Source organism: Lemur catta, chromosome 3 (assembly GCF_020740605.2).
Source record: "Lemur catta isolate mLemCat1 chromosome 3, mLemCat1.pri, whole genome shotgun sequence".
Lineage (NCBI taxonomy): Eukaryota > Metazoa > Chordata > Mammalia > Primates > Lemuridae > Lemur > Lemur catta.
Window position 1 is genome coordinate 108,915,058 of NC_059130.1, and position 15,706 is coordinate 108,930,763.

At 40.5% G+C, this 15,706-nt stretch overlaps 1 protein-coding gene across 1 annotated transcript; it reads left to right on the top strand.

Annotated features, from left to right (window-relative positions):
• The first annotated feature begins 4,884 nt into the window (after positions 1-4,884).
• On the top strand, positions 4,885-11,663 carry SYF2 (SYF2 pre-mRNA splicing factor). The gene is made up of 7 exons (XM_045545959.1): positions 4,885-4,969; positions 5,200-5,307; positions 7,362-7,487; positions 8,270-8,387; positions 8,954-9,044; positions 10,056-10,154; positions 10,942-11,663. Exons 1-7 carry the CDS (start codon positions 4,943-4,945, stop codon positions 11,105-11,107), a joined length of 735 nt encoding a protein of 244 aa, XP_045401915.1. The 5' UTR covers positions 4,885-4,942; the 3' UTR covers positions 11,108-11,663.
• The last annotated feature ends 4,043 nt before the right edge of the window (positions 11,664-15,706 follow it).

Sequence of the window (15,706 nt, forward strand, 5' to 3'; positions counted from 1 at the left end):
ATCAAGTATTCTTTAATTTTTATTGAGATGCTATATTTCAAGACCATAAAGGTAATTTTGTCTTTAGGCATGAAATCACTACAACTTTAGGCTGCATTCTGCTTTTCCAAGTCTATGACCATCCTATCAATTTCTTCTGTGGAAGGCACATGTGTTCCACGAAGAAGGCTGTTGGATTTTGGGTAGAACGCCTCTCCACTGAGAGAGAACAAGGTGGTGAGTTAACTTTAGTAAGATTCTGGCCGGGCACGGTAGCTCACGCCTGTATTCCTAGCACTCTGGGAGGCCGAGGCGGGTGGATCGCTTGAGGTGAGGGTTCGAGACCAGCCTGAGCAAGAGCGAGACCCCGTCTCTACTAAAAATAGAAAGAAATTATATGGACAGCTAAAAATACATATAAAAAACATTATCTGGGCATGGTGGCACATGCCTGTAATCCTAGCTACTTGGGAGGCTGAGGCAGTAGGATCGCTTAAGCCCAGGAGTTTGAGGTTGCTGTGAGCTAGGCTGATGCCACGGCACTCACTCTAGCCAGGCAACAGAGTGAGACTCTGTCTCAAAAAAAAAAAAAAAAAGATCCTGTACTTTCAGAATTGGATATTGTTTAGTGGTCGAAAATGGAAACACTGGGGATCAAAATTTGATTTCAAAGAAATAGAATTCGTACTTGAGCATACTACCTGTCTTATTATAATTAGGGAAAGAAAGACTAAAGTTTAACATTACTGCACGTGATCAAAGTGTAGATATCCTTCAAAGGTAAGAGACCTAGTAACAGCAACATGATTAACACATATATAGCATTTACTATGTGCCAACCACTGTTTAAGTGAATTATATGATTAATTCATTTAATCCTTACAATAACCCTATGAAGAAAGCACTATTCTTATTCCCTGCATACCGATGGAAAAACAGGCAGAAAGACAGTGTGACACAGTTTATTAAGTGACAGAGGCAGGCTCCACAGCCAGGAAGCAAAGCTCGAGAAACAGCACCATTAAATTCAAGTCCTACTGATAACATACAAAGAGTATGCTATTACATTAAATCACATCGCCTTACTGTTTCTCTCTTACTCTTTCATATGTTCTAGGTCAGGCTTGATCTGCTTGGTCAACCAATGATACTGGTGTAACCAGGCAGCAAAAAAATCTAAAAATAAAATGAAAACCACAGGCTATTTTAGATGTTGGTGGACTAATAGACCTGTTATTAAATGCGTCATTAACAGGCCCATTCAATAAAGTAAAAGCCAATTTTACCTGAAAATCCAAGATCAGGGTTATTCCTCTTCTTTGTCCTTTCTCATCTTTCTGCACTGATCTCCTGTAACTTCATTTTCTCATAGTCTTACTCCTTTGCTGCACATTCCTAAAAAGAAGGAAAAAAATATTAGCTCCATTGCCTCATGTAATTTCTTGATTCCTTTATAAATCAAGAAAGAACTAAAGACTGCCAGCAGGACTGTAAACTGATCAACTTTCAAAGAAAATTGTGGAATTTGCTATGATCCTTAAAAAATACAGCTCTAACATTGACACTAAAAATAGCTATGGCAGAAACATTATGTGTCCATCAGAATCCCTTCTCCTCTCCTTTCTGGGCTTATGGCTGCCCGTTTTCCAGCCTCCCTTGCAGCTAGGTCAGACCAGGTAACTTAAGTTCTCAACAAAATAAGAGCAGAAGTGCTGAGGGCAGCTCTCATGCCTTAAGACCTCTCCCCTTATACCCATTCCCCTCCTGCTGGCTGGAACTTGTAACCATCTAGCTTCACCCATGTGACATCAATAATGTGTTAGGGAATAGCAAAGTAATAATGTAATGAATACTTATGTAGGACAGAGCTACCCCTCTAACTTGGGCTGCGACCTAGGAACTGACACATGAGAAACTAATGAGCTTTACCTTTATTGGTGCTTATTGTTGGAGCTCTTGTTACTGTAGCTTAGCCTTTTACCCTAATATCCATTGGTTATGTAGCTCTGTGATCCAGGCACTGTTCTACATGTTTTACATATTTTATTCTTACAATGATGTAAAGTGCAGATAAGGAAACTAGATCCAGAATACTTAACTTATCCTTATATTGCTTCAATAAAACACAATATAATATTTGAATCCATAGTTTATGAGGATGGCAGAATCGTACTTACTTTTTTCTTTTCTTCTTCCTGAAATTCCCATTTCAAACAAGCCTTTTTAGCTTCTCAGTTTGCAGGTAACTTAAGTCTTTTAACTTCCTTCACAACTTCCTGGTGATTTAATTTTTGAGCTTCATTCTGTCACCAGAACACATAAAGTTTGTAAGTATAGGCACGGAAACCAATTCAAATAGATGTTACCTGTCTTGGTGTCCTGTAGGCCATGCAAAGCAGAGGTTTGGATTTTATCCTGAAAGGAGGGTAGCCACTGGAGGATTTTATATGAGCATGTGTTTGCAGTGGTGGTGGGGAGATGGGGAGTGGAAGAATGATTAGATAAACAACTGAAACTATACCTTTAGGTATTATTTTTATTGCCTTCAGGGAACAATGTATGGTAGAGATGGAAAGAGCAATAGTTTGGGAGTAAAAAGTCCTGAGGGATAGTACTGTTTTGACTTTTCTCTGGCTGTGTGATTTTTTTTTTTCTTTTTGAGACAAGAGTCTCGCTCTGCCGCCTGGGCTAGAGTGCCGTGGCATCAGCCTAACTACAACAATGTCAAACTCCTGGGCTCAAGTGATCCTCCTGCCTCAGCCTCCTGAGTAGCTGGGACCACAGGTGTCCCACGCCACCATGCCCGGCTAAGTTTTCTATTATTAGCAGAGAGAGGGTCTTGCTCTTGCTCAGGCTGGTCTGGAACTCCTGAGCTCAAGCAATCCTCCTGCCTTGGCCTTCCAGAGTGCTGGGATTACAGGTGTGAGCCACCGTGCCGAGTCTCGCCTCATCATCTTTTATTCAAAAACGCTCTTGGCTATTCTCAATTTTTCTATACAAAATTTTTAAATTAATTTTTTTGAGACAGGATCTCGCTCTGTCTCCTGGGCGAGTGCAGTAGCATCATCATAGCTCACTGCAACCTCCAACTTCTGGGCTCAAGTGATCCCCCTGGCTCAGCCTCCTGAGTAGCTAGGACTACGGGGACGAGCCACCAAGCCTGGCTAATTTTAAAATTTTTTGTAGAGATGGGGGTCTTGCTATGTTGCCCAGGCTGGTCTTAAACTCCTGGCCTCAAGCAACTCTCCTGCTTCAGCCTCCCAAAGTGCTGGAATTACAGGCGTGAGCCAATGCACCCAGCTTAAAATTAATTTTTAAATTTTAGAATTGGAACTATATTAATAAGATTCAAAATAATATATTTTTATTATTATACCCCCCAAATAGATCATCACTTATATTAGCTTGTCTACCCCTCCTGAGTTCTGTGTGCAAAACAAAAATATATTCTTAGTAATCCTAACTCTACCCACTATCCCTCTAAATATAGCATACTATGTATACAGTTCTGTACCTTGCATTTTTTACTTAGTATGTTTTGGAGATCTTTCCAAATTAGTAAACAGAGAACTGCCCCATCCTTTTTACAGCTTGTTAGTGTTCCACTGAATGTGCCATAATTTATTTAACCAGTCTTCTCTTGACAGATATTTGAGTTGTTCCAATTTTTTGCTATCCTCCACCCCCCATAAAAGCTGACAAGAACATCCTTGTACAGAGGTCATTTTATACATGTGCAATGGTATCTGTAGGATAATTTCCCAGAATTGTGATAGGTGAGTCAAAGAGTAAATACCTTTGTAATTTTTACAGATATTGCTGAATTGTCCTCTCTAGGGATTGGATCAATTTTTAGTCCTACCAGCAATATATGTAGAATTCATGTTTTTTCAGTCTTACCAACACAGTGTGATATTTTAGATTTTTGCTACATTATTTCCAGTTCCAAAGAGCAAAAACAATAACCCACTGAGATTCTGATGGGAATAACATGACACTTATAAACTCATTTGAGATACTCTTTTGTGATATTATTTTTATGATTTTAAGTCTTCCAGCCAGAAAATAGGTTATTCTTCATCATCTATTCATCTTTTTTCCCTTTCACTACTTCTATTAAACTTCATCATTTATGCAGATTTAATTTTTCTATACTTCAAATTGGTTTTTATGTTTTATGTTATCATTTAAATTTTATATATAGATATCTTTTCGCTTTGGGGATTACTTTTTCGTTTTTACCTCTCATTAGTAGTTGTTAGTGCAGGAAAAAATAGTTTTCTTATATTCTTGTATCCAGCACCTTACTGAGTCATCTTTTTGCGTGTGTATGTGGTTGAGGGAGACGAGCCGGGAGTAGGGAGAGGGAAGGGAGCCTGAATTACCTTAATAACGTTAGCACTGTTATTAATTCTGGCATTGCTTCCCCGCCGGGCACATTAAGAGTGAACAAGATGGGACAGACCCTGCTCTCCTCCAGTTAATAATGCTGCTGTGGGGAGGCGGGGCGAAGGGGGGAATCTTACACCACTGAAGAAGGTGTCAAATGACAGTGCTAAGCGTGACACAAGGCAGTCAGGGAAGACCTGCTTCTCGGAGGAGGTGACATTAAGGCTAAATTCTGAATGGAAAGTACTTTCCGGTCACGGGAAAGGAGGAAGAGTAGGTGACTTTCTAACAGTTCCTTCCGGCCACGCCCTCCCAGCTGTCCTCTCTGGAGCTCTTCCCAAGCCTTTTTCCCTCCCCGCCTCACACTTCCGTGCCCCTGAGTATGCGGCCTCTGCGGCTGCGCAGGACTCTGCCCAATAGAAAACATCTCACCGCTAAACGGGGCAGGGATTGGTCGCAAGTTCCTGAGGTTGCCCGGTGGGCGGGGCTTATAGCAGCTTATTTGTGCGGGGCGGTCCGAAGGTTGGCGGAAGTGCTCTGTGTTGTTGCCGGAAGTGAGAAGAGAAGGCTTGTGATGGCGGCTGCAATTGAAGCCGAGAGGGTGAGTGTGACTGGTCCTACCCAGGGAATTTTGTTAGTGAGGGTTCCGGTGAGGCAAGGCTACAGGTGGAGGCGAAGCCTGGTGGCGGGCCAGGGAGGCGCAGACAATGTGGGGTGGGGCCGGCGGTGGAGGGCCCAGGCCCGGCCTAAAGGGACCGGGTGGGAACGCGGCCTGGGCCTCTTGGGAGAAGCCGAGCCAGCCCCGCCTAAAGTCGGCCCTCTTCGCCGCAGGTGCCGGTGGACAGCGCGGAGGAGGGGCCCCTCACGGCAGCCGAGGAGCTGGCCTCCCAGAAGCGCGAACAGAGACTGCGCAAATTCCGGGAGCTACACCTGAAGCGAGTGAGTAGTGTCGGAGGCCAGCTCAGACCTGACATCTGGCCAGGCCTGTGCGCGTTTGTAGAGGGACTGGGAAGCCTCACCAGCGCGGCTAACACCGCAGAGCTGGAGCTGGATCATTCCCTGAGATGAAAGGTTTATCCTGGTGGTTCTAAATCCTGGCAGCACATTGAGATCACTTTGAGAACTTTTGAAAATACACCCGTTCACTCCAGCGCCCCTCCCACCCACATCCGATTTAATTTATCTGGCTAGGTTTGGGAGTCTCTGTTTTAATACTGACAGCCTCCTGCTCTATGATTCTAAGAAACTCTTCATTTTAACTAGCTAAATATGTAGAGTTAGAGACAGGAAGAGACTTGTCCAATGTCAATAAGACAGCTGGCTACTTCATTTAAAAAATATGAGTCTCTACAGGACTCGACTCAATAGCCAGAAATTTACTGTGTTAAACACAATGCTAGAGATACGAACAAAGTGCCCTGGAAGTGCAGAAAAGGAGAGATTAATGCAGTTTGTGGGGCTCCAGAGAGTGCCTCATATAATAGGTGACACCTAAACTACTATTTGAAAGGTGAATATGATATTATTTAATATCAGACCAAGGAGTCTGAGGAAGAGACATCTAAACAGAGAACAAATGCAAAGAAAGAGAATTCATATTAGAGATAAGAAGAGTCTAGCAAACAGCTGGCTGTAGTTGGAGCTGAGAAAGAAATAAGCAGCTCCTGACTGTTTCAGCATGGAGTGGCCTGACTGGCAGCTGGGCCATGGTTTCACAAAACCCCAACATCTCTCTGACTATTGTAGTGAGATGAAACCAAGAAGACTGTTCAAACCACAGAAATAACCACACATCCTTTTCTTCTGGCCAACAGCAGTGTCTGTTATTACCAACTACAGCGTTGGTCTCATACCATTACTCTTTCTATATAAAAATTTAAGCTATCTCATTATAGAATGACCTTACCTTCTGACAGTGCCCAGTGTAGAGCCTTGAACCCTCCCCTTAATCACCTGATACAAACCCAAATCTTGGAACTAGTCCCTCCTAACACTGTCTCACTGGATTGCCCGTGGTTCTCCATGATTTGTTCTCTTCTTCAGTGCGACAAACTCAACTTTGTTGGACTGCAGGTGTGTTCTTGGTGTCATCAACTGGAGGGCATTGCCAGAGCCAAGAATATATGAGGGATGGTAGTTGAGAGGACTATCTGTCTTTGCCCAGGAAAATTTAATGTAATAAACAATTAAACAAACATGCTTAAATATTTACTTAGAGGGATTATGTAAAGAACACATGCCTGGAAATTAGGAGATATGACTTCTGGATGAACTGCTACCAGCCGGTGACCTAAGAAACATCTAGCTTAAGTTTTCCTTGAGATGCTGTACTCAAGTTTTGTTTTATGCAGTTAAGTTTATTTTTATTTTTAATTTTTTCCCACCCCTCCCCCAGTTAAGTTTATTTTAAAATAGACTCTTCACTAGTACTTCAAATGAAAGTTTCCTTCATTTGTCATAATGTAAACTGTTAAAATATTTTTAAAAGGAGGGAGAACTTGGAAAGGGTTAGAGATATTAAGATAGGTATTAAAGGTCTCCAGTCCCAAATTGAGGCTTTTACCTTGAATTAATCAGGATTACAAGAAAATTGAAAGTAGAATATCTTTCACATCATGTGATTTAATTTTATTTGATGCCATCTAAAGTCTGCTCAAGTGCCACTGTAGTGTGGCTCTCTCACTTTTTGAAACATTGTTCCCATCCAAACCAAAGGGACCACACAGCTAAACAGAGATAAAACTGATATTAATCTTTAAGGCTCTGAAACAACAAACGAGTGCAGCCCAACACATTTTTCTCGACTGTATACAAATGCAAACCTTATTAGGCTGTTTCCTGGCTTAAAATCCTTTGATGGCTCTCTGTTGCTTTTAGGATAAAATAGGGTCACCTTGTTAATGTATCCTATCTGACCCTCTTCAGAGAAGGCAAGATCTGTTTGGATTTATTTTCTTGTTTCTGCTGACAAACTTTTTGTGTTATGGTTTTAGAATGAAGCACGTAAATTAAATCACCAGGAAGTTGTGGAAGAAGATAAAAGACTTAAGTTACCTGCAAACTGGGAAGCCAAAAAAGCTCGTTTGGAATGGGAACTGCAGGAAGAAGAAAAGAAAAAGGTTAGGAACTACTCTGCTATCTTAAGTGATTATTCAATAATTCTATTGTGTTAAGATAGTGCAACATAGTTGAGTACGCTGGCTCTGGAGCCAAACTGCCTGATGTTACTAGCTGCAACACTTGGGCCAGTTATTTAAACTCTCTGTACCTCTCTTTTCTTATCTATAAAACAGGGACTATAATAAAAATTTGAATTAATTATGAATTAAATGAGTTAATCCATGTAAAGCATTTAAAACAGGATCTGACACCTGATAAACAATAAGTATATGCTTGCTCTTTCTTTTTTTTATTTCTTTTCTTTTATTTTTTTTTGAGACAGGTCTCACTCTGTGGCCCAGGTTGGAGGGCAGTGGTGCAATCATAGCTCACTGCAGCCTTGAACTCCTGGGCTCAAGTGATCCTCCTGCCCTACCCTCCTGAGTAGCTGGGACTATAGGTGTGCACCACCACGCCTGGCTAATTTTTCTGTTTTTTGTAGAGATGGGGTCTTGCTATGTTGCCCTGGCTAGTTTCAAACTCCTGGCATCAAGTGATCTTCCCACCTGGGCCTCCCAGAGTGCTGAGATTACAGGCATGAGCCACTGCACCCAGCCCATATGCTTACTTCTTGTATACCATAGCAGATTCTCAAATTTCCTTCAGATATTAATCATTTTTTAAATATTGCTTGATGACTTTATTGGATCTTTCTTTTTTTTATTCTCCCATTGGATCTTTCTTGATTTAAAATAAATAATTACACCATATTTGTAGATACCAGCTTTTTTCTTCTTTTTAGGAATGTGCAGCAAGAGGGGAAGACTATGAGAAAGTGAAGTTGCTGGAGATCAGCGCAGAAGACGCAGAAAGATGGGAGAGGAAAAAGAAGAGGAAAAACCCCGATCTGGGATTTTCAGGTAAAATTGACCTTTATTGAACTGGACTTTATTGACTAGGCTGTCAGGGAAGTGTTGCCTTCAGTGTTTCGGGCTTTAAGAAAGGATGTGCTCCTGTGTGTCTTCATGGATTATTCTCTAGGAGGCCTAAAACCAAGAACAATACAAATATGTCTCATAAGGCAGAAGTTAAAAAAAAGGCTGCACTTCAGTCAGCTGGGTTCTTTTATTCTTTGGGATGAAATTTATCAAAGTCTGCTTATCAGCATCTTCAGGATAGAGGTTATGCTCAGATTAGTGTCTTGTGCATGTCATTACCTAATACAGGTTGAGTATCCCTAGCCCGAAAATTCTAAATGCTCCAAAATCCAAAACTTCTCGAGCACTGACATGACGCTCAGAGGAAATGCTCATTGGGATTTTGGATTTAAGTTTAATACAAACATTCCAAAGTCTGAAAAAAATCTGAAATCCAAAGCAAAGCATTTCAGATGAGTGATACTCACCTGTAATAGTTTTGATTTTTCTTTCAATAGTAATGTCCAAACAAGGAAATGTATCATCTCTGATTCTCATTTTATTTTTAGATTATGCTGCTGCCCAGTTACGCCAGTATCATCGGTTGACCAAGCAGATCAAACCTGACATGGAAGCATATGAGAGACAGAGAGAAAAACAGTAAGTTGTTTTTTCATCCTGAGGCAACGTGAGTATACTTGTATGTGTGTGTGCGTGTATGTGTGTGTGTATATATGTGTGTATACACACATCCATAAATAGAGATACTTTAACGTCGAGGTGTGGGTTATCAGCAGCTGTCTGAGAATGGTCTTGGCTTTGACAACACTGTTCATTGTTCACTTCACAGCAGTTAAACTAGTCATTTGGTTTTCTTTCTAGCTGGGCATTCTAATACTGGGTGTTGAGTAGGTAAGACCCAGGTTATCATAGTTACTTACATGTTATTTTAGGAGGCAGAATGCTTTAGTGCCTTCACAGAAAAGTTAGTGAACTTTGTGAAGGACCAGGTAGTAAATATTTTGAGCTTTGTGGGCCATATGGTTTCTGTCACAACTACTTAACTGTGCTGTTATGGTGCTAGAAGTTCTAATACTTTGTGGTCTTTGATATGTTCTTTAACTGCTGGCCACTGGCTTGTTAATCTATAGAATGAAGATGTTGGAATAGGTGATTTCTAGGGTCTCTTCCAATTCTGTATTTTTTATTCTTTTTTTTTGAGACAGGGTCTCACTCTGTTGCCCAGGCTGGAATGCAGTTGTGCAATCATAGCTCACTGCAGCCTTGAACTCCTTGAACTTGCTCAAGTAATCCTCTTGTTTCAGCCTCCTGAGTAGCTGGGACTACAGGCACACTACCACACCTGGCTAATTTTTATTTTATTTTATTTTGTAGAGATGGGGTCTTGCTATGTTGCCCAGGCTGGTCTTAACTCCTGGGCTAAAGTGATCCTCCTGCCTCAGCCTCCTAAAGTGATGGGAGTACAGGTGTGAGTCACTGTGCTTGGCCTGTGGGTTTTTTTTGTTTGTTTGTTTTAAGAAAAAAATTAAAGTAGGATCCCACAGTAAATAATAATGTATTTTATCTCTCACTCTGAATGTTAGTTTAGTTTGAGCTTTGAAAACGGAGCACTTGTAGTGCTACCATAAGTTCATTTTGCTGTCCTTTCAGTGGAGAAGAGTTTTTCCCAACATCCAATAGTCTTCTTCATGGAACACACGTACCTTCCACAGAGGAAATTGATAGGATGGTCATAGATCTGGAAAAACAGTAAGTACTCAGTGGAGCAGCCTGTAATTTTAAATGCTTAGTGACAAAATAGACTTAAAATATGCACCTAAGTCTAATGTGCTTAGAATGAATTGATACACAGAAATTATACTTGATCACTTATGACCTAGTATCTATAGCGGTTTGGGGATAGATAGCAAGTATGGACTGAGTCCATGTGACTTGGAATGGAGTTGCAAAAATTGGTGAAATTGAATTTTTACAATTGAAGGGGAAAGATCTAAAGATAATTATTCTTCTTTAAGGACTTTAACAGCCACTCTGCTATTTGATTTGAAGAAACAAGAATGTTCTAGTAAATGTTCGTCATTTATGTTTGTGTTTCTTAATACTGATAGAGGTGAATATCAGGTAGAGCAGAATATTGATGTATCTTAGGAGTTAATACACGTAAAGTATTAAGAATAGTGTATGGCACATGCTGTGCATTCAGGATCAGCTTCGGTGGTTATAATTGAAATTATTGTAATAATTATCTTCTTTTAAGTAATACTTTATGTGTTGAGTTCCGACCAATGTATCATTGCCCTTTTAGAGGCATTCTGAAGATGAGTTTGTATTTCCTGGATTTCGAAGTTCATATCCTGGGATGTACCATTAATTAGCAGTTTCAACTTGATGAAAACTGGGCTTGCTTTTTTTTCTCCCCTCCCCAAAGTGTGTTCTAAATGTACTGATTCTATTCTCAACTGTTTGTCCATGTTTTATTAAGATCAAAAAAAGGGGGCAGTTTTGGATTTTGTAAATTATTTTCTTCTTCCCCTAGAATTGAAAAACGAGACAAATATAGCCGGAGACGTCCTTACAATGACGATGCGGATATCGACTACATTAATGAAAGGAATGCCAAATTCAACAAGAAAGCTGAAAGATTCTATGGGAAGTATACGGCTGAAATTAAACAGAATTTGGAAAGAGGAACAGCTGTCTAATCCCTTCAAGAACTGTTTATCAAAGCTTGAGAATGGAGTGAAAATTTCTGCTAGCAAATTCAAGTCTCTTTGAAATTTTATCAGTAATCCACAAGTTAGTTTATGCTTTCCCACTCAGCATTTAGAAATGAAAATGTTGTTTCTTAAACGTATATATTTCCACATTTTTGTGCTTGGATATAAGATGTATTTCTTGTAGTGAAGTTGTTTTGTAAAAATCTACTTTGTATAAATTCTAATTATATTATTTTTCTAAGTATTTTAAATATGTATGAGTGTTTCATCTTTGAAGAATTTTGGGCTTAGGATTGCTGGCAGCCTACACCAAATGCAGTCATGCTGCTTTGAATTTTGAATTTGATAACGTCTAAACTCGGGAGCCATTTGGAATTGTGGACTCTGAAGCCAAGGGATTGTGGGCACGAGGGAGATAGCAGTGGCTGCCGGAGGCGGGGCTGCTTATGACCATGTTCAGGGAATAGTAGAGCTGTCTTCCCCTGAGTATTGACCATGTACAGTTCCTTTTTAACAAACAATAAAATGCTTTGGATTAGAATCTCTAACACTATCATTTAAAATAAGTGTATGTGTACATTTGTCTGTACATGTCATGTTTCCATTCCATGAACACTGAACGTTTTATTATGGAAATTTCAAACACATTCAAGAGAAAACTAATGATACAGTGAAACAAGATTGGCTGTGCATTGATGACTGCTGAACATGGGTATTGGGTATACCCAATACCCATGTTCAGCAGTCATCAATGCACATGTTCAGCAGTCATCAATGCACAGCCAATCTTGTTTCATCTTTATTTCCTTCTATCTACTTTTCCCCGTACGATTCTCATATTATTTTGAAGCAAATCCTAGAAGTATAATTTCATCTATAAATATTTCAGTATGTGTGTCTGAAAGACTTAAAAAATGACTTATCACAGCAATAATTTTATTTTCATAAAGATCCAGATTGTTTTTTCTATATGTTGGATTAAATGCTAAACACCTAATTAGGACATTCCAAATTAAGAGAAATCTGAAATTCAGAAAAATTTCACAAATACTTCAGCTTTAGTGTTTAAAGACAATTTAACATTTAATTCCACTGATGATTATCCCTTTTTTTTTTTTTCTTGAGACAGAGACACACTCTATTGTCCTGGCTAGGGTGCAGTGGCATCATCGTAGCTCACTGCAACCTCAAACTCTTGGACTCAAACAATCCTCCTGCCTCAGTCTCCTGAGTAGCTGGGACTACAGGCATGTGCCACCATGGCCAGCTAATTTTTCCATTTTTTGATAGAGTTGGGGTCTTGCTCTTGTTCAGGCTAGTCTCGAACTCCTGGCCTCAAGTGATCCTCCTGCCTCGGCCTCCCAGAGTGCTAGGATGTTTGAATATTTCTATTCCCATTTCTACTATCTTAGTTCAAGATCTTTGGTCCTGAATATTGCAATAGCCTTAAAAATTACCTTCAGAATATTGTCAAATGGAATCTGGCAATATGTTTAAAAGAACAATTCACTATGACTCACCAAGTTTTATTCTAAGAGTTGTGTGTAGACTATATTAGTTGCCTGGTTTAATTTTAATTCTCCTTTATTACCACTGGAATCCTGATTTGTGTGTGTGTGTGAATTTGTGATATTTCCAGCTAAACAATTGGTTCCTCAGGCTGACTTGCTGTTAAAGGTGGTCAAATGTTATAATTCCGGCTAATGAGACACATGCTAAATTTATTTTGAGAAATCTTTTGCTTTTCTGATATGGGAGTTGCTGGTCCTTGCTTCCCCCTTCCTTCTTCCTGATGGGATCACATACATGAGTCCTGGAGTTGGAGCAGCCATTTTGTGCCAAGAAGTAACAAATGAGGCCAAAAGTCAACATCAAGAGGGGGGTGAAGCAAACCCTGGCTCCTGCTGGCATTGCTGAACATCTGCACCAGTTCTAGATACCTGCCTCTCTTCCTGTTACTTGCTGTTGAATTTCAGGACAAATGTGAGCAAATGTTACACATGCATATATCAATAGTTTTTCTCCACTCTAGAAATAAGTACCTAGAAATGCAGGTGGGAGGAAATAGTCTAGTTACAATAGCAACAAAAATTATATTCACACACATTTAATTCGAAGGCACAGGATCTGTGTGAAGAAAATTGACTAATTGTATGAATACATAGGAGACTTCTGCTTCAAAAACGAGATGGAGTAATAGGAAATTGGTTTACCTTCCCAGTTGAAAAACTAAAAAAAAAAAAAAAAAAAAAAAGAAAATGCCACATATGAAAACAATAGTTTTCAAGATACTGGAAATCAGGCAAAGAAGGACAGTGATCTCTGGGAGAGAGGAAACAAACAAGGACAAGATGAGCCCTGTGATTGCCCTAGCTGGCTACCTTTAGAGGACTTCCAGGATGTGGTGTATGGAGAGAGTCCAAATACAGTCGCATTGGAGGTTAGGGCTTCAACAGATACATTTGCAGGGAATGGAAGGGGTACAATTCAGTGCACAACATCATCCAACCATATGGTGCCTCAGTTTCCCCAGCTTTAAGACCTTAGAGGGCTTTTGTAAGGATCGGATGAATGGAAAGTGCTTAGACCAGCGCCTGACTCAGAGTGGGCACTGTTATTATAGTAGCAATATTAAATAGCAATATTATAACAGCAATAATAAAGCCAGTGAGTGTCATCAGCCTCATGGACATTTTCTTACTCTGTCTGGTCTCCTTTCTTCACCTCCAAATCAAGATAATGCCAAAGTGAACTTTCAACAATCTTCAAGAGAGGTAGCATTCCCCTGTGACTTGTTCCCCACCCATAAAAGTGTTAGCAGTTTTAAAAGAAGAACCAGCAGAGACTTACTCTTTCTGCCAATCTGATGCTTTGAAAAGACAGGAAATTCGGGAGTTTTTAAGCTTCCCTTCCCCAGGAGCTCTTGTGCCAGCGCTCGGCCAGTAGCAGTCACTAAGTGATGCTTTGCAGCGTCCTAGCCTTGTTCCTCTGGGGCTCTCTTGAGAAGCTCATCACTCAGGCAAGATTGATTTCCAGCTCTCCCTGTGCTGCTTCTCCAGTCCAAAGTGGTTAGTGTCAAAATCCAGTTTCTGAGAAATGATGACGCCTTGCAGAACCAGGGATCGGAGGACCAGAGGTTCTCCCTGGCTTTTCACTCAGTCTGAACCAGCATTTAAGGTTGAATCGTTAAAAATAACAACAATCGAGGATATCTTTTTAAATTGTTCACGTTTTGGATGAATAGTTTAGCTTCGGATCTTGTCTTGTCCCTGCAAATGGGGATGTCGGGTTTTTGTTTGGAAACCTGTCCTGCTGTTGGGAGCTCTATAGGCTGGAGGGACCAAAAGAAATTGGGAAATACGGACCATATCTCACCTCTCTGAACTGTATGGGTGGGGGAGGGAGGGAAAAGGGGGGAGGGGCGCAAATTTGTGTGTTTCTTCAGCTGGAAATGGTCCGCTGGGGACAGAGGCAGAAAATACCCAATAACCTCAGAAATACACCCTAGCATGTATGGAAGGTGTTCACCACATACATGTAAAGGTTAAACGTAAAACATTTAAAATATACCACAATAACACAATTTAGAAATCCTGTCTTGGTATTTGTCATTCTTATTAATATAATAGAAGCCTTCGAATAAGGACCCGCCTTGTTTTTTCCTGTGTGCACAGCCACGGAGCCTTGGAAGGAGAAAGAGGGTGGAGGCGGAAGCCAGGGACAATTAAACGGCACCTCGACGAGATCACAGCAACTCTGTAGCGCCCCCTTGTGGGAACTAGGAAGCATAATTTCAAAATCAGTTTTTTATTTTTTAAACCCAAGCTTGAGCCAGCATTCCACCAGGGGTGTCGTTATGAGAGAGCCTTAAAAAAAAAGAAGGGCATTTTTCTAGTTATAACATCAGTCCATAGTCATTGTAGAAAATTGCTTCCTCTGATTTGGGGAGGAGGGTGGAGAAAGTATGAAATTTTACTGGTTTATGAAATCCTTAAGTATGGGAACCGCAGGACTAATTTACACCCCTTTTAAAAAAATGAAGTATAACTTACATGCCATAAAGTGCACCATCCTGAGTGTACATATGGATGAATTTTTAAAAATTCATTTAATTAACAATTTTTTTTTAGAGACAGGGGTCTCACTGTATTCTCCAGGCTGGTCTTGAACTCCTGGCCTCTAGTGATTCTCCTGCCTCAGCCTCCCCAGCAGCTAGTACTACAGGTTCGTGACACCACACCCAGCTATTTATTTATTATTTATTTATTCATTTATTTATTTTGAGACAGGGTCTCATTCTGTTGCCCAGGCTAGAGTGCAGTGGCATCATCATAGCTCACTGTAGCCTCGAACTCCTGGCAATCAAACTCAAGCAATCCTCCTGCTTCAGTCTCCCAAGTAGTTGGGACTACAGGTGCACACCACCATGCTGGGCTAAATTTTGTATTTTTTGTAGAGATGGGGTCTCACTATGTTGTTCAGGCTTGTCTAGAACTCTGGGGCTTAAGTGATCCTCCCGCCCTGGCCTCCCAAAGTGCTAGGATTACAGGCGTGAGCCACCATGCCTGGCTGGGTGAAATTTTA

Excerpts from the sequence above, each read along its gene's own strand:
- SYF2 (XM_045545959.1), top strand. The coding sequence starts at position 4,943 with ATGGCGGCTGCAATTGAAGCCGAGAGG. Across the intron at positions 4,970-5,199 it reads CTGCAATTGAAGCCGAGAGG|GTGCCGGTGGACAGCGCGGA; the intron begins GTGAGTGTGACT and ends TCTTCGCCGCAG. Across the intron at positions 10,155-10,941 it reads GTCATAGATCTGGAAAAACA|AATTGAAAAACGAGACAAAT; the intron begins GTAAGTACTCAG and ends TTCTTCCCCTAG.